The 19,005-nt window shown below is 48.5% G+C and overlaps 1 protein-coding gene across 2 annotated transcripts in view; it reads left to right on the forward strand.

Moving 5' to 3' along the window:
• Nucleotides 1-19,005, forward strand: part of GMPR (guanosine monophosphate reductase) — a 41,449-nt gene extending 22,444 nt beyond the window's left edge. Inside the window, exons 6-10 of one of the 2 annotated variants that reach the window (XM_081057554.1) lie at nt 2,094-2,200; nt 7,554-7,596; nt 10,303-10,462; nt 14,046-14,239; nt 18,236-19,005. In XM_081057554.1, the coding sequence (XP_080913680.1) occupies nt 2,094-2,200; nt 7,554-7,596; nt 10,303-10,462; nt 14,046-14,226 (491 nt within the window). In that variant the 3' untranslated portion in view covers nt 14,227-14,239; nt 18,236-19,005. Of the gene's footprint in view, nt 1-2,093; nt 2,201-7,553; nt 7,597-10,302; nt 10,463-14,045; nt 14,563-18,235 lie in introns of those variants that run through there. The other variant, XM_081057553.1, reaches the window with a different exon arrangement.

Raw genomic sequence — 19,005 nt, forward strand, 5'->3', positions numbered from 1 at the left:
ATTGGAACTGCTTCTTTAAATTGATTGGAGATGATACTGACATTTCACAGATTCTTTAGAGTGAAAATACTGGGTATTGTGTTTCTAAATGACAGCATTAAAAAAAGGTTAATTATTGAGCAACTCCCAGGAACTGGAAAAAAGCATTTGAAATGGGAACCTCTTCCCCTCTAACTGGGAGAAAATATGTACCCAATTTTTCCTTTCAACCTGGGGCTTCATCAAGACTACTCCCATGCCTTCTCCTTCGCTTGTGCAGAGCTTCAGGCCGCTACAGCTGACGCGCCTGCCTTGCGAGGGGTTATAAGACTCTAATTCTGCCTCATACAAGTGCATGTTTGGGGCAGAGGGTGGGGAGAGAAGCTTATTGGCTCCAGGACTGTGAGTGACATGTAAAGATGGACATTAAAGAGATGGATTCTGGCCTGCAACAGGATGGATGTGGTAGGAGGGCGTTCCCCTGTCCTTCTCTGCTTAAGCCAGGCCTGGGAGTATGGACATGGCTCTTTCTATGTCTGATCTTATCCTTAAAGGCTTCTGGGAGAAATTTGTGGAAAGCTGTGAAGCCACTGGTGGTCAGGGGGAGCAGGAGAGGATGCAGGGGCTCAGAGTACCTCAACCTCAGGGCTGGCAGGCAGTGGAGGAGTTCTCTTCCAGGTTTTATACTGGCCCTGGGGCACCCCATAATTGATACCACAGGACATCCAGGAGGGACTGAGTGGTGAAGCAGCGGAGATAGGCATGTGGGTGACTCATTCATTCTTGAGCTCACGCAATCTTTCAGTGACTATTTATAGTGCCTTATTATGTACAGGGCTCTGCGCAGCACTGGATCCACAACAGTGAATATCCAACGAGCTTACCATCCAGCAGAGAAAACAGATCTTCAGTTCTTACACAAATAATTACTTAAATGCCTCTTTCTGAAATGAGTTCTGTGACGAACAACTTCCCTGAGGCAGTGACATTTAAGATGAAGCCTGGAAGATGAGAAAGGGTTGGCAAGACCAGGGGGTTGGTACGGAGGGGAGTGTTCAGACAGAGAACATCATGTACAGAGAACCCCTAAGGTGGCAAGAAAGTCGCTGTGCAGGAGGAACTGAAAGGTCAGCGTGGCTGGAGCGGGTTAAGCGGGAGGAGGGGGAGAGAGGGGTTAAGGACCGTGGGCGAGGAGGGTAGACATTCAGGAGTTTGATCGAGGTGGTGTTGGAGCAGGGGTGCTCACTTGCTGGAAGGGCAGTTGAGTGAGGGGCATGTGCCGGAGATGCGGGTGCCCCTGGCATGACTCGACCTGGACCTAACAGGGGTAATACTCTGCAGAGGGACAGCCAGGACTTCAGTTGACTGTGAGAAAGGCAGAGGTCATGAGGATGGATGCATGTTGGTGGCCGGTATGAGTCTTGACATGGAGGCCGGCCTCAGTCAGAGTCCAGGCTGGATGGGGTCTCAGGACAGGGTTGGAGATGGACTGTGAGATCCTGAAAAACGAGGCCGGAGCCTGGGGGGGCCAGAGCTGAGTGAACTGAGGGTGGAGGAATAGGGTTAGTGCTGATTCCCTTTTCTCCAGGGCTTGCTGTAGGCCAGGCCCTGGGCCAAACGATTTTTATTCCTTGTGCTATTTCATTTCCAGAGCCCTGTAGAGTCAGGGTTTTACCTCTGTTCCACAGGTCAGGCTCTAAGACATAGAGAAGTTAGTAATTTGACAAAAATTGTAGGTAAAGAAGGCTGAAGACCATGGGAGGAATCTGAGAGTTCCCTTGCCATAAGGTGTGGACAAGTGAAGGAAAGTGGAGAGGAATGGGAGTTTGAGCATGGAGTCACTGCTCGGCCATTAAGGGGGAGCTGGTGTCCTAGGGGAGAGTGAGTGGCAGGGTATGGGGTGCAGTGTGTTCTGGACGAGCAGGTGACTGTGATGAAGACCCAAAGGGCAGGGCCACTCAGTGTGGTTATCCAGCTACTGGGCAGCCCCTCCCCTTGTACCTTTCCTCTGCCACGGCAAGTTCGTCCTCAGTAAATTGGGGCAGAGCTGTCCTTTTGTGTCACGTTCTGCTCATTCATAACCATCTGTCTTTGGGGTTCACGTCTTCCATCAGGTTCCGTGTGCACTACCCGCACCAAGACGGGGGTGGGGTACCCCCAGCTGAGTGCCGTGATCGAGTGCGCTGACTCTGCCCATGGCCTGAAGGGGCACATCATCTCTGTAAGTCTACACGCGGGGCTGGGGGATGGGTTGGGGAGCGTCTCAGGATTGCAGGGCCCTGCTTCCTGGTTGCCCGTCCCCCAGTGGCATCGCGTGGGCTTGGGCGTGAGCAGGGAGTGCAGTCACAGCAGAGACACAGGCCCTGCTCCCCACTTACTCTGTAGTGAGCGAGGTGGGCACATTAGTTAGTAACAACTAGTCAGAGACAACTTGAGGTGGTAGGTAGCATGATGGGGGATATGTGTGGAGATTTGGGAAAATGAGAAGGCCACCCCAAACTGAGTGGCTTAAACAAGAGAAATATATTGTCTCACAGTCTTGGAGGCCAAAAGTCCGAGATCAAGCTGTCAGCAGGCCCATGAAGGCTTTGGGGAAGGCTCTGTCCCAGGCCTCTCGAGCGTCTGGTTCCTTGGCTTGTCACGCCATAATTCCAGTTTTCACATGGCGTCCTCCCTGTGTGCATGTCTGTCTTTGTCCAAATTTTTCCTTTTTGTAGTCCTGTTGGATGAGAGACCCACCCTCCTCCAGGATGACCTCATCTTAGCTAATCACGTCTACAGTGGTGTCAGATGCTACCAGCGGGTCACTAGTTATAGTGATAGCAGATTCAGTGGCATACTGGGGGCAGAAGTTAGATTTTGTGGGTTGAGAAATATACAGGAAGGAGATGAGGGCAGGCAAAGACAATGATGTACCAACACTTTCATGAAGCTCCTAGAGCAGTACCATAGTACTAGGCGACTAAATCTTGCCAGTTGAATGAACGTCAAGTTGAAATCCTCAATTTATTTGTAATTCCCCACCTTGTTGTTGTGGGCACCATTCACACAGTTGAAGAGAGTTATCATGTCTCTCTCCTTCTAGAGGAGATGCTCAGAATAGGACAGAACATGTCAGGTATAATTGGACAGACTCGGATAGAACTATGGTTTCCACTTACGTGGATGACATATATATGTCCAGTTTTCTTTGTCCAGTTTTCTTCCAGTTGTTGCATTTCACACTTCAGTTGCTGAGTTAGCACATCCATGCCATTGACGTTCAGAAGGAAGCTACAGCATGGATTCTGGTCAGCTGGGGCTTAACACCCAACAGGCTCGACTTGAATCAGGTTTCTGTTTATCGTGGCTCAAATGGGCTTCTGATAGGCAGAGATCTAAAACATTCAGGATACCCCTTGCGAAGATGAAGATTAAGGTGTGACGAGTTAATTTTGTTAGTCATTTGCTAGGGACATCACACAAAGGAGAGAATTTGAAAGGTGGAAACAGTTTTAGAAAGCAGTAATGTCTGTCATTTATTGAGCATCTACTATCTGCCAGGAATGACACACATTTAATCTTTAATCCTTGGAACAACCTGACAAGATAGGTGTTATCTTTATTTGATAGGTGTGTTAGGGTTCTTTAGAGAAACAGAACCAATAGTGGGTGCGTGCGTGTGTGTGTGTGTGTGTGTGTGTGTGTGTGTGTGTATGGAGAGAGAGAGAGAGAGAGCGAGAGAGAGAGAGAGAGAGAGAAAGAAAGAGACAGAAGGGAGGAGAGAGATCTATGTATTATAAGGAATTGGTTCACATGATCATGGAGGGTGAGAAGTCCCAAGATCTGCAGGGTGAGTCAGCAAGCTAGAGATCTAAGATTCTTGATGGTGGAGTTCCAGTCTGAGTCTGCAGGCCTCTGAACCAGGAAGAGCCAATGTTTCAGATGGAGTCAGAAGGCAGGAAAAAGCCCATTTCCCAGTTCAAAGGCAGTCAGTTGGGAAATACTCTCTCACTTAGGGAGGGTCAGCCCTTTTGGACCATTCCACTGATTGGATGAGGCCGGCCCATATTAAGGAGGGTAGTCTGTTTTACTCAGTCTACTGATTCAAATGTGTTAACCTTATCCACAAACACCCCCACAGAAACATCCAGAATAACATTTGACCAAATATCTAAACACTCCATGGCCCAGTCAAGTTGACACATAAAATTAACCATCACACCAGGTGAGGAAACTGAAGCTTAGAGACCTTAAGTAGCTTGTTCAGCATCACACAGCTTGTAGGGCAGAAGCAGTGCTCAAACCCAGGTCTGTTCCCCTCCAGTGTTCCACTCCTTCCCTGGCCCTCCCTCATTTAGAAAATGAGGAGATTCAGAGGGTGAAGAACTTGCTGAAGTCACGAAGAATGCAGGTCTCTGCAGGACGCTGGGGCTGCTCGTTTCCTCACCACGTTGCTTCGGGAAACTTCACCTTTCTCTCTTCTTTTCCTTCGACCTTTGCCCTCAGAGTCCTCAAGCATGGTTTCCCATGGAAAGCCAAGCATCAGCACCCGCTGAACTATTTGAAGAGGAGGGATCTGAACTGCTAACCAATGGCTTGGCCTTGGTAGTGCTTCACAGGACCTAAACGAAAAGTGCTTCCTCTGACTAGGTTGGCTGGAAACACTCCTGTCTCGTCTTTACTCACTTTCCACATTTTAATCAGTACATTTTGTGAAGACATAGGGAACATGCTTACCGAGTCTGAGGAGGCCCAGTGTCGTGGGAGGCTGTTAATGACGGAGGGTTGGGTTAATTCGAAGCAACCCCCAACCCGTTCCTTCCCGGACACCAGTCATTAGTGCTCTCATCCGCTCACTGACCCGCAGCAAAGAAGTAAAGGTGGATCAGCAAATTTCCTGTAATTGTATTGATTTAATATAGTACTTTCAGCTAGCTTCAGCATTATTTAGAAAGACCTAAACAAATTCTTTCAAATAATTTTTTTAGGCTTGAAAACTTCCCCTACAAAACAGGGTTAGCCTAGAAAAAGTTGGAAAATACAAATAAAGGTAAAGAAAATAAAGATGACTAGAACTGCCATCCTCTTAAGATACCCACTGCTAATATTTTGATAGACATTTTTAGAGTTTACTCTTAACCAGGATTCTAATCTTGTTTTTCCATTATCATAGCCCTGTGACCTTGGGGCAAATCACTCAAACTTTCTGAGCCTCCCTTATTTTCTTCCCGCACCTATAAAATATCAACTTCAGGTTCTTGTGGTGTTTGAATGGAAGAATGAAGTTTGGAAAAATTCCCTCTGCCTGCCCCCTGCATGCTTTCACCACCCCGTATTTTAGGGATGAGCAAATATTTTTAAGAAGAGGTATGTTCACAACTTGCAGATTGAATCAGCACTCATGTGGTGTGATGCCTTTCCTACTAAAATATAATGTTAACACTCTTGAAAAACAAAACAGGTAACCTTTGGAATATTTGTATACAGGTTTTTTTTAAACCACCTTCCAGCAGCGATGAATGTTGATGCATGAAAATCTGTGTGTATCGTAGAGTGCAAGGGTTGCCCTACTGCGCTGCGTCCTGAGCACAGGAAAGGATGCTTTGAACAACTTTTGCAAATGGTAGTAGGGAGCAGACTGCTGTGCCCTGAAGCATGAGGGGATGCTGGGCTGCACCAGATTAAAGGTGCAGTGCAGCTGGCGTGGTCTGCACAGTCTGTTCCATAGACGCACACAGCAAAGCAGAGGGAGCAGATGACGCCATAAGTGTGCTTTCCTCTCCGTGGCACATCACTAAATCCTATTAACGGTGGGCATCTTGGCCAATCCTGAGAAGAGAAGAGCTCATTTTCTTGGGGTCCTGGTACCTCTGCTCTTCTGAGTCAGGCCTCATCACTGAGCACAAGAGAGTGGCATGTCACGGCCCCACATGAGACAACCCAGCAGTCAAAGGTACTCACAAGCAAGTGGGCAAAAGACTTAAGGTGTGTGTGTGTGTGTGTGTGTGTGTGTGTGTGTTTAAAGTCACGTATGTTAGGGACCTATTTTAATGGGAGCATGAGTTTAATCTTCCGAGGTTATAAGTTTGAAACTATTGTGTAGAACTGGTTTGGATAAAGAGATGAAGTACTTGAAAAATATTTGGCGGGACAGGTGAAGGGCATATGGAGTTGTACCTTTGAAAGAGAAAGTAAATATTCTGGAGCTCTGAAGCGCTAACTAGATATACAGAACCAGAAACCCTATCACTGTTGTCACATGGAGGGCTTTGGCCAGTTGCCTTAAATGGAGAGACTACCTCTGCAATAATCATTATAATAATAATCTCTGCAATCAGAGAGCCGGTGGCCGTCTGGGGGTCAGGGAAGCCACATAGGAATAACACAATTGACTGAGGAAATACTTGCAGTCAGTAAGTATGCATAAAAGGAAAAGATCTAGCCTTCGCACCTACCTTGTGATCAGAACTGCAAAGAAGTAAGGAAGCTGTATTTGAGTTCTCGATCCTGGAGTCACAGGCCTGACTAGCACATAGAAAAAACAGGACTGTGACCCCATATCCTCAGTTGGAGACGCTATTGGTAAAGTGGTTCCAGTTCCACAGAGAGGCCCTCCAATTCCAGAGGCACACACATCTTCCTGCTAATTGTAAAGCAACGTAGTGTGGTGTCCTGTGTTTTCTGTATTCTTCCCAAGCTTTTCTGGCTGCTCCAAGGCAGGGTGCCACCTTCTGGGGACAGTCACTTCCCTCTGAGACCGCGGTGTTTCTCCAAGGCCCACGCTGAGTCCAGGCTCTGTCGCACCTCGCTAGTCCTGAGCGCCACTCTGCCTGCCCAGTGCCTTTGCTTCCTTGCCTCTCCCTGGCTCCTACTCCAGGCCACCCTCAGCGCCCTTTGCCTCCTCACGCCTCACACAGGCGACATTGCGAATAGCAGGGAGCCTGGTCATTTTGTGCCTTTTGTGTTTGTAAGGAAGCACAGTGGGCTTTGCATTTTAGAAAGCTGGTACTGTGTTGCTGGTGTTTAAACATAACCGCCCCGCGCCCAGCTGAACTGTGCTGGGCAGCCCAAGATAACAGACTGTCCTGTTAGGCATTCAGGCAGCCCCAGGTGTCAGGAATGCATGTTTGACTCTAACGTACCCAGTTACATTACGTGAAGGTGAATTATAGACACATGGAGTGGCTGGAAGTATAAAGGAACTGACTCAGTGACCTTTCTGGCTCTTAAAATAATTCAGCGCTTGTACGAAATACATCTCACCTCACACCAGGGAGGGAGGGAGAGGTGACTACCGAATGGGAATGAACTTGAATGGGAATGGCTAGGCGTGTTGTGTAAAATGCTGGAGGAGGATGAGGTCGGAGCCCCTGCTGTGCTCAGCGGCTCCAGCTGCCGCCTGCATCCCATACAGAGGGTGGGGTGGGCGGATGGAAGGTGCCCTGTGGAGGTGAGTGTTTGACTTTGGCTCTGAGGGTTTTGTACTTGGCTGGGGGTGGGGGGGGCGGGTATCAATTCCCAGACACCCCTGGGGAGAGGCACAGCTTTGGTGAGCTCCCACTGACATCCTCTTTACTCTTTCCACTTGGAAGGACGGAGGCTGCACGTGTCCAGGAGATGTCGCCAAAGCCTTTGGTAAGGAGATGGAGGGTGGGGAGGAGGGTCGCTGCAGCTGCGTGATGGCGGTGGGGTGGGAACTGGGAATGGGGTGGGAACCAGAATGAGCAGGTAGAACTTGTCGGGGTATTTTGGGCCCGTCCTGAGTGTTCCCTCCCATGGTTTCAGGCCCGATTGGCCCAAATCCTGGCATCAGTTTCATTCTGGTTGATCGCAGAGCAAGCCAAGTACCCAGAGATAGATCTAGGGATGACATCCTGCCAGCCGGGAATGGCTGAAATCATGGCTCAGAAGTCATGGCTGAGAAGGCTCAGGGCGCCTGTGGAAAAGGACAGTACCAGGTCAGATGTGCAGTAACTTCAGCGAGGGTCTTTGGGGCTTCACTTGGGGAGATCTGATGCTAGGAGGGGCGCCTTCCCGGCAGCAGTTTCTCACCAGAGGCTAAGGAGCCCGTTCCCCACTAGGGGGCAGCAGTGTCCAGCTTTGAGCCAGTGGGGTGGCCCCCAGGGCCCCAGCCTGGGATCTTGGGTTTTTCTTGGGAAAGTGCTAGAAAGTCAAGCATCTCAACATGCGGTGCAAACTGTTCAGAAGTCAGAGCTGGCTGCACAGCTGGGGCCTCCAAAGGTTGAAGTGGGAGCCGTGTGATCTGGCAGGAGGCAGAAACAAAACTCCCCTGGACCCACTCTCCTTTCCTCATGCCAGGGCTGCATTTGCTGCTGCTGTATTTTTTTCTTTTTCAGTGAAGGGAAACTTTCTGTCTTAAGCATTCTTAAGGGATGCCAGTGGCTCTTCCCCTTCCCTGTATTCAGCGATGACTTCCTGTGCGCTTTTTCATCGCCAGTTCAGAGTTCATCCCATAGAATGTCTGAGGCCTAGGCATTAGCTCTTCTTCTTCTTCTTCTTTTTTTTTTTTTTTTTAAATTAAACACTGATAGTGACAGAAGGAAATACGAGGCAGTGTTCTCAGCAGCCAGGTTTGTAGCAGAGGCAAGTGACAAGGTCAGGGTCCCATACTCGGGCAGAGCATGGAGAAGTCAGGATGCCAGCTATACTAGTGCGCTCCCTTAGCCTTAATGTAAGGACCACCAGCCAAGGACATTTTTACTATTGGCGTTTGAGCTGCATCTTCTTAATGCGGATGCCTGTTCCCTCTTGGCTGCCCTGCTAACAGTACACACAGTGCTGCTCCCTGCTCAGAGTGGGAGCTGAGTACACTGTAGAGTGATTGGTCCTAAATAAGGACCTCGTAGTTAACAGATCTGGGCGGTTCCTGGCGTTTTCCTCATCTACGGTCCTTCCAATGTGTGCGACCAGGAACTGAGTGAGCTTGAGGGAGAGGGACTGTGTCAGGGAAAATGCTGGTTAGAAAAAGACATGAGCGTGTTCAGAAATGAAAATAACTGGAAGCCACTTCAAAGCATTGCTTGAGGAGATCTGTGCTCTGTGTTCCTGCTGTTTACATCTGCTCCCAGGGTTGTGGTCATCAGGAGGCCTGGCTGGACACCAAGTCTCCTCTGCCCCCTTGTGATCATGGCAGGGGGGCAAGGAGCCAGCATTTGTGCTTGGACCCTGCAATGAAGGGTCTGCAAAGCTTATTGCCAAGTGGGCAGGTCCTAGTGTGCCTGCTTGCCTGGCTGCGGGCCAAGGCGCCAGCCCTGCAGAGCCTGTCTTTCTGTAAGGCTGAGCAGAAGGGATTGGAACGCCTGACACATGCCCCAAAGTCCCCTTATATTTAAATCGCCAGATGGAAGAGGTACTTTTCAGGAGTTCCTATGCTTGCTCCTTCGTGTCCTTCATCCTAATTAATACATCTGTGCACTGATATCCTCGAATTCTAAATGTAAACCCTCAATAGGAGTTACTCAGAAGGAGCAGACGTAGCAGTTTCTTACTTAATAGTAGAGAGCCACTCTGCAGTTACCCACGGGGAATGGGGACTGTTTCTATTTTGTCCATATACACTTTCTACTTTCCTGAGAACTAGTCATTCTGTATCTCCCATGTGCCATGCACTGTGATAAACCCTGGGGACACAGCAGTGAGCCCTGGGGACACTGCTGTTCCAGCTGTTCTGGTCTTGTTCCAACATAGACTACAAAGGCAACTTCAGTCTCCTGTGCACCTGTCCTGGAAGTTCCGTGTTATTTGGTGATTAATAGAGGATATTACTTACTCTGGAAGTCAAATATTTATCACAACAGAGGTGGAGGTAGAGTATACGTGGTATATACACACGTATATACAGGTTTCTCTGATTCATGCCAATCGCTAGTGTTGGGAGGTTCGGTCTGGTCTATTCTGAGGTCCTTTCATGATCTGCACAAACAGAAGGAGAGATACTGAGAGCTTACGGCAGACCAGATCTGGATGAGGGCACTGTAGAGGAGTTACTGAATTAAGTATGAGATTGGACAACGTGCAGTCTAAGCTGCCGTTCAATTCTTACTGTTTCTCTGAAAGTTGGTCGTTCACAACCACTAAGGACCGTCCAGGGTATTCGCCAGCAAGCTTCAATAGGCTGCATTTGTTTCCTGAGTGTTCAGTGCCCCTCTCCCTGTCAGGGGGACCTTCTTCACTGTTCTCAAAAGGAGAGAGGTTGAGCTTTTATCTTAATTATAGCCAGAAAGAGGGTGAATTGGTAGCAGCACTGGGATCTTTCCAGGGCGGATCTTTTCTGAGCTCTTTTCTCTGCTGCTTTCCTTTTGTCCCCATGTTGGAGCTCAGGAGGCGGAGCAGATTTTGTCATGCTGGGAGGGATGTTTTCGGGCCATACAGAGTGTGCTGGAGAACTGATCGAGAGGAACGGGCAGAAGCTCAAGCTCTTCTACGGCATGAGCTCCGAAACGGCGATGAAGAAACACGTGGGAGGGGTAGCCGAATACAGGTAAGGGGCAGAGCCAAGGCTTTTCATTTGGTGAGGACTCACATGTCTCCTGCTTCTTTACAGAGAGGGGTTAGAAGTAGGTCTCAGAGAATATCAATTCTGTTTAAAGCACCGTGGGAAGGAGCTAGAAAACCTATCTTGCCTCTTTTTAGATAGCCACAGTTTTTACCCATCTAGCATTTGCAGTGTCTGGGGCCCTCAAAAGGCAGTGCAGAGCAGAAGTGTTTTGGGAGGGTTGGCAATGTGACCAGCGGTATGTGTGACTTGTTATGACTCCTGCTCAGCCAGTCCTGGAGGTGACACTGCAGACTTCCCAGGGGTGGGCAGGAGTATTACCTGCTTGTCCTGCTGAGAGAGCCTGTGCTGAACCATCCCAGTAACCTCTAATCTCCAGCCTGGGGCGAGATCAGGTTGCAAGGGCTGGGTTGAAGCATGGGTCTCCCATTGCGTATGAAGCAGGTGTGACCTGGACCCCTGCATGGACGTCAGGCCTTTCTTGAAGAATGCCATGTGTCACCTCCAGTAGCTCACCCAAGACTCTCACCTGCCTCTAAGCACTGACAATTGACCCAGGAAGCATTTGTGGCCATTTAATTGTGTCACTCACTGCAGAAGGGATGTTCTGCTGATTTATTTATTATTTTAAATCCATCATCGCCAAAGATAACCTGGCCTTTATTTCACTCCCATCTTCATTGTGTGCATGTGTATTTTAAGAACCTTGTGACAGAATATACCCACTGCCCTGCCCTGCTCTGGACAGCCTGCGGCTGCTGCTCACTGGGGTCAGCCGTGATGCCAGGCTACAGAGTGGACAGGACCGAAGGTCTGGCCACCTCAGAAGGAAGTGTGCTGTGAGTGGGCTGGTGGCCTTTCTGCAGGAAGCCTCGGGTAGTGGGATGGAAACCCAAGCCCTCCCTGGCTCACACCCTCTGTGTCCTACCATTATTTCCACACCTAAAAGCTTATTTTGGGGACATGGGATTCAGATGCATTATATAAGGTTCAAACCAAACTAGAGGTAAAAAGAATCCCCCAAATCCCAGAGCTCCCCTGAGGTTTACAGGCACGCAGGTGGCCGGACGGTGTGGGGTACTCTCCCAGAGCTCTGTTCTTCAGTAAGGTACTGGGAGACTGACTTCAATCCTCATTCTCTCTAGTCTTTCACTCTTTTGGAGGGAACCTCAATAAAAATGATGATAGTGTGGGGAAGCGAGGGTGGGAAAGAGGAGTAGGGGACTCCATTTAGACCTTCACCCTGACACCTTCAGGCAGTCAAAACGGGGACACTGCTTCCCATGCCGCCTCAGAAGCCGCTCTTTGTCCCATGTGGTAATGGATGGAAGAGGGGGGCGGGGGAAGGAGAGGATCACCACCTCAGCGCTAACCTGGAACTCTGGCCAAGAAGTTCAGTGCTTTCCCATTGTCACCATCCCGGGCCCTGTGCAGGGTCTCCTCGCTACTGGTATGTAAGTGGAGCCATTGTGATTCAGCAGCGGCTACATACTTTGCCTGCAGTACATTTTTTTTGCCCTCTAGCTGCTTCATCTGTGATGGGTTCTAAGAAAAGCAGATAGGGAAGGCCAGACTAGCCTCTAGCTCAAATAGAAGCCAAGGGGCCAAATGAAAAAGCCTCTCCTGTAACTGCAGCAAGGTCTAGACATAAAGGAAATAAAATATTCAGGAGTGTCAAGACTCACTTCTGGAAGTGGATTTGAATCTTAGGCCAGGAAGGGAAGTGCTGAAGGAATTAGAACCGTAATTCAAAGGTACCCTGAGGCTGCATCCATTCTCTCTCTCTCTCTCTCTGCCTCTCTCCCTTCTACCCTCCCTCCCTCCCTCCTTCTCTTTTTCTGGCACTTTGCAGCCTCATCCCCATTATCTCATGAGGACAGTTCTCTTATTTGATTATATTCGATTAAGGCCATTATTTATGCTTTGCTAGTTCCTTCCCAATCATTAACCATTTAGTTATCACATTGTCAGTGGGAGACAGATCAAAGAACCTTCATTTTACAGATGAGAAGACTTGAACATCCACAATAAATGACTTATAAAAGGTGCAGTTAGCAGAGAAGCAATGGTGAGAATCTGGATAATTTTCAGTAAGTCTGGGGGCAGCGCCCAGACTTACTGGGGGTGTTCAAGAGGTAATCCGCCATAAGAAAATGAAAGGACAGTCATTGCAGGCACACGTGCATAGATTTGGTCTCTGGTCACAGAGTGCTGTGACACGAACCATCTTGCGTGTGACCAGTGACTTGCTTCATGATTTCGGGACTCTAAGCCACCCACTCGGCTAGCCCTTGCTCTAGCTGATGGTTTAAACAGCTAGATTTCACCGACGGGTCGTCTTGCACGTGTAGATTTCAGTGTATAAGAGTTAATACCCTTTTGAAATTCTAACTAATAAGTTTCTAATCAAGAGATGCTCTTTTTCCAGTTGAAGAGACCAGCTAGAGAAAGTTCCAGAATTTGGTTAATTGCTACAATTTCCACATTGGCCCTTAGATGAGGGCTAGAGTTTCACATAGATTGGAGGTTTCCTTCTTGTGATGTCCCTCCAAAGGCAAGCCTGGACAGTATCTCTATTTTGTATTAAGGAGACCTGACATGTGGAGTCAAACAGTGTTACGTGGTGGCCTTATGAAGAGGGGGACAATGGCTCAGCAAGGACACTTAGATATTGGTCAATTTTGTGCCATATGCCAGACCTTCTGAATTGCTAAGTGTTCGTCTGAAAAGGGGAAAGACGCTAACCAAAGCCCTAGAGCCTCCAGTGCCAAGAAAGTCTGTAGTTCTCCTCTGGTTCCACCTTTCTGGGAACCTCCATGCCCAGGACGATAGGTGTAGTGATGTGTGTGAGTGAAAGGAGTGTGTGGGGGAACGTGCCCAGCACAGCGCCTCCCCCCCGGGAAGACAGGCCGTTAGAGGGCGACACTGGATCTTGCTGTTGGAGGTTCCCACGTAACCTGGTGGGGTTTGAGTTGTTCATTTTTTGGTGTCTGCCTCCTCCTCTTGATTATCCCCTTTGAAGACAACTCAGTGTTTGATCAGAGAGCTGGCATGCAGGAGGGTGAAGCTCCAGGCTTTTTTTGTTGTTGGTCGGGGAGGGCAAGCAGGAGAGGCAGTGGCAGGGGGTGTTCAAGAGGTAATCCGCCAGCTCTGTGCTCCTTTCCCTTAGGCGTTTAGGCTCTGGGTGAGTTGGAGCCTGGTGTATGGATTTTAAGGTGGAGTGGGTTTCGGTTAGGGGCAGAGGGGAGGCAGGTTGCTGAGAAGAAGGTCTTTGTGCAGGAGGGTATGGGCCTACGGCTTCATCCGGTGTTAGTGATGAAGACTCCTTTCCCTGGTACTCTGAGGAGCAGCAGTGAGGTCATGCATGCTGGTGGGAGGAACGTGTTCATCTGGGATGCTGGCAGATCAGCTTGGCATTTGGAACAGTGTGGGAATGGGGGAATGGTGGCATCCAGCCTACCTGAGTGCCCTGGGGCTGCTTAAGGTGCTAAAGCTTATGGGAACGAGCTTGGCTGGGTTCTTAAGGAAAAAGAACCAGCTCAAAAGAAAAACTTCCTTTTTCTTCCAGAGCCTCTGAGGGCAAGACTGTGGAAGTGCCTTACAAAGGGGATGTAGAAAACACGATCCTGGATATTCTCGGGGGACTGCGGTCTACCTGTACCTATGTGGGGGCCGCCAAGCTCAAAGAGCTCAGCAGGAGGACGACGTTCATCCGCGTGACCCAACAGCACAGCACCCTGTTCAGCTAACCTTGCGGATGAGGTGACAGTCCCGCTCATTGAAGCTTCCCCACACAGCTGCTTTCCCATTTCCTTCCTTCTGTTACATCCGAGCTTCCGGCTGCTCCTGAATGGTGGAATGCTGCCTCCTCCTCCTTCTGCCGCCTGGAGGCTTTGGGGATGCCCCTCGTGCCTTTTGGGGGGGCCAGAAGCAGGGCACTGATAGGATCAGTTGTCAGAGCCCAGCTGCCCGGAACTCATAACCTCATTGTTAAAACTAACACTTGCACCTTTTTCTTTCTTTCTTTTTTTTTTTTTTTTAAAGAAAATGGTTTCACTTTAATATAATGCTGTTATCTTAAGACATACTTGAGTGCTGGAGTTTGCATTTTCAGGAACCAAGTTGTTGAGGAAGCTGGGGCTTTTAGACCTTCTTCCCAGACATGCTAGTGGCGAGCCCCTCTTGGCTCTGAGTCAAGGCACCTTCAGGGGGGGAGGGGCAGGGAGGCGAGGATTGACTGGACAGGCCACAGTCAGAGTACCTGGCATCCGCTTCCTCCAGCTTCTTTTTAATGGAAAAGAACAAAAGCAAGTGGCTGGACCCACAAACTATAAGAATTGGGTTCCCCATAGATACAAAGTGTGGTGACGTGTTTTCACCATCTTTGTTACATGTGCCTTTTGGGGGTTTGGTGCTCCTGAGAAGCAATCCTTTTCTTGGTTTCTCACTTAGTTTTGTTTCCTCCATCTCTTCCCCTTCCGTTTTCAGGCCCAACTTGTCAGGCTGGCCTCTCTCTTAAAGAGATTATTATTTGGAAACCCCACAGGATGTTTTATTGAAAGGTTATCCACCAAAAATTAGCAGGTAGAGTCCCACTGAAAAAAAAACACAGGAAAAACCTTGAGCCGTAGCTTCCTCAAAGGCATTGGTTTAAAATATGAGTTAGAACTGTTCCCTTGATACGGCGATTAATACTCTGACGGAAGGAGCACACGGTCCTCTGGTACAACAGTCAATCCATTGACTGGTAACCGTGGCGTTCTCTCAGAGAAAAGACCCAGTGCCTTGGCAGAAGTCCGAAGCAGTCCACCATGGCATTTGTTTAAACAGTGAACATGGATGGATAGACGATGGCTGGCTACTTCTGGAAGCATTACTTGAGTAATAGGACCGGAAAGTGTATGCAGGCCAGGATGTTTTTTTACTGTGTTCACTTCTCAAGAAGGCTAAAGAAGCAGACACAGGAGTACATTTTCTTTGAAAAGGCAAGTGATGGTCCTGGAGTAGGGAAGGACCACACGGTCCTACTGGATGAGGGTGAATTGTCTGATGTTCATGGTGTTCACGGACAGCATATGACGACTCCAACCGAATCATCCCGTTCCGGGAAATCAGAGGTCCACTTCCTGTGTTACAGGAAATACATTTACAGATCCAGCAACTTGAACTCTGTTTTAACACCTTGCCCCTCAAATCCATTAAGAGTAATGCTTGTAGGAACATGAATGGCTGCACCTTTGCCATATGAGAGTCAAGAGGGTGCTTAACCCAGAGCAAGATGTGCTGGAGGCGCCCCATCTATTCTGTTGGCTGCCTGAGTGAGGGGGGAGCCCCTTCCTGTCCTGTGGAAGATGTGTGGGACACTCAAGCCCTTACGTGTGTTAGTTTTATGAGTTTTCTTTATTGCAAAATGAGGCAGAGCGGTGAAAGGAAGGAGGGTCTAAAGAGATCCATTTAAAATGGACCAGCAGCAGTGGTCAGTAGTAAGGGACTGACCAGTGTCCCTTCTCAGGCTGGGCTCCTGTGTTACACCCAGTGTGTTCAGGAAGGGGACACTCTTCAGCCCAGTATGGCCCCTTTGGGGCCTCTCTCTGCAGTGATGTGTGCTTGTTTTCTGTCGTGTGCAAAGACTTTGCACACTAGCTCTGTTTCCACAAACCGGAAGGCAGGTCCCTCGCCCATCCAGTTTTTAGGGAAGTGAAAACTGAGTGACTGAAAAAGCCACAAACTCGTCAGGATCATTTTGAAGCAGAGCCTTTCCAAACAGCAGCACTTCTAAGGCTCCATCACCCCTTGTCCGTAGCCAGTTCACCTCTGCCTCTGATTGGAATGGGGCTGAGGGAGCTCCACCAGAGCAGCTCTCAGACCAGGTGTCATCTGGGACACACAGGTGGCTGCCCATTTGCAGGCCCTCCAGGGAAGCAGTGGGTGGGCGGGGAGGGAGGAAGAGCCTGGGAACCAGATGCCATTCACCTTGGAGCCCCTGCTGTGCTCCTAATGGTTTCAAAGCCTGCCTCACTGCAGCACGTGAAGCAAAGGTTTTTCCCCTAATCAATGTTTAGTCCAGGTGAAGAAGTCTCACAGCCATTGGACCCCAAACTTGTCAGAACCATTAGCATCTAATGCTAAAACAAGACAAGGCAGTGATTCAGACTGCTGCCCCACACTTGCCCCTGGCATGCAGTGTGTTCGCCCAAGCTGCTCTGGAGGAGGAGGGGACATGGGCAGCCCTTCCTGTCCAGGCTGCCAGGTCACCGAGTCACCGCTGGTTAGGTGCATGTTCTTTCACACACTGACATTCACAATGTATCAGGGCCTCAGCTCATGAGTCCTGAGAGGAGAGTCCTGGTGAGATGTCCCCAAACACTTAACCAGGAAGACAGTAAAATGATAAGAGTTACCCTTTCCTCCCTCGGCTAATTGAATGTGGAGAGTTCTCTTCCACCTCTGCAGACCTCACAGCTGCAAGGATTTGCTAGCCACATGCGCAGGCGAGGGCAGGGGATGTCACTGAAAGTCACGGGTCCTTGAGGAATTACTTTCTGGGGCAACTGCTAAGCCCCATCTTTCTGAGATGGTACAGTGCAAAGCTGGGGTGCAGTATTTTTGAGACAACCAGGCCCCTCCGCCTGCTGAGTGACCCCGTGCTCATTGAGTTTCTAACAGGCACCAACTACAGGAAACAGGAGTGAACTTTCTGCCTTCGGACCACTAATGGGTTTGCAGCAAAACTACTAAATGTATCGATAATACTCCATGAGCCCGTGAAACTCCCAAATGCTGATTGGAAACATATCTCTTCTAAGCAGTAGTGTTCCGATAGGAGAAGTAAACAAACTGAATGAGGCAAGACATCCGATGTTGAAATGTGCCTTTTATCTCAGCACCTCATCATGACCTATCTTCCCCACCCCCACCAAAAAAATGAGTAGTAGTAAAGGCAATGCCTATGTCACCCCCCAAAACCTACCCAGCGATCACAGTGAAGGTAAAGAAGGAAGAATTCCCAGCATTTTCTCAGCCTCATCTTTCTTCAAGGAACTGACACAAGGCAAGGACAGACACATTTGCAATTGGCACTGTTATTTTATTAGTACGAGTATACTGAAACAATAAACTTGTACTGGTATACAGACAATTTATTTAAAACAATTTTGTTCAAATTTTGAATCAAACATTGTTTTATTATAATGAAATAATTTCTACCTAGAAAACCTGCAAGCACCATCAAAGAAAGGGACCATAAAATTCAATAAACAGACTCGAGTGTATCCTACAAATAGACACACCACGATTAGAAAATAGAATATGAATTCTTCCATTTTTTAATATTTGTTTTAAAAAAGCTAGTGCAAGTACAATATTTTACACTGGAATTACAGAGAGTGTGCACGCACATGGAAAAAAGTTCTCCTGTCACAATAAAAGCTCTTAACTATGTATGCACTTAATATTTTCTTTTCAATAAGGTGCAAAACATCACTCCTTCCCTCGTTCTCCTCTGTACTGGCCATGTCAGTCTGATAGCGTCCTCAATTCTGGTGTCTCTTTTCCCTTGGCCGGTGGGAGGCACACGCTTGGAAGTTTTGGTGGGTAATGATCTATTAAAACATCCATAGATATGGATCTCAGAGATGGCTCTGGGGCCCGGATCCCACTGGCTAGATACCAGGACTCTGTTTTAACTAAAGGCCGCCATGAATACTAGCAGGGCTCTACTGAAACCTCCCTTCAGCTGACACTCATTTGGGTTTACAGGTGAGCAGTGATGGCTGGGGAGGAAGAAACCTCCACAAAAGGCCAAAAGGGCGGTATTCACAGAACCGAATGCACAGGTATCAAGTTTATTGTTCACTGACTAGAATTTACTCCACTCCTGGACCAGATAATAACTTAAGAGTAGTTGGTTCGTGTGAGAACCAGAGGAAACCTGCACACCTGACTTCTTGGTAACTGCTCTTAAAAGACAACGGCTCTAAGCTAGTGTCATCTCAGACCTGATTTTCCAGAGGACAGTATGTTATTTCAGCAAAGATTACTGTAAACAACGCTTCCAAAGGAGGCCTTCAGACTGGCCATGGAAAAGGAGACAGGCTCATTGCCATCCAGACAGCAAATGAACAAACTAAAGGGAAAGAAAACTTGGGCGAAGTCTCCAATTATCTGCAGTGGAAGACTTGAATCCTTTCAGCCAAGAAAAGTTACAGAAATTCTTAGAGACTGTTATTGTATAGATACTACCTATTGGCCAAATGCACTTAATTTTAATACAGCTGAAACGTTTGTATGCAAGTCAAGAGGACGTGAAAATCCGAAGCCACTGTTCCCTCCCGCCATTGTACAGGTGAATGTCAGCTACCAGAAACATTGCATCTAACAGTAAGGGAGAAGCTGGAGAGTCTGGATTTAAGAATTGGTGGGTTTGCTCAATAGCCCACAGCCGTCCAGTATCCGCTGGCTGGCTTGATTTTTGGACAGACTATAACGCTTCTGAGAAGTTGCCTCACATGTATTTTGGCCTCGATATT

The sequence above is a fragment of the Rhinolophus hipposideros genome, assembly GCF_964194185.1.
Source record: "Rhinolophus hipposideros genome assembly, chromosome: 8".
NCBI classification, from domain to species: domain Eukaryota; kingdom Metazoa; phylum Chordata; class Mammalia; order Chiroptera; family Rhinolophidae; genus Rhinolophus; species Rhinolophus hipposideros.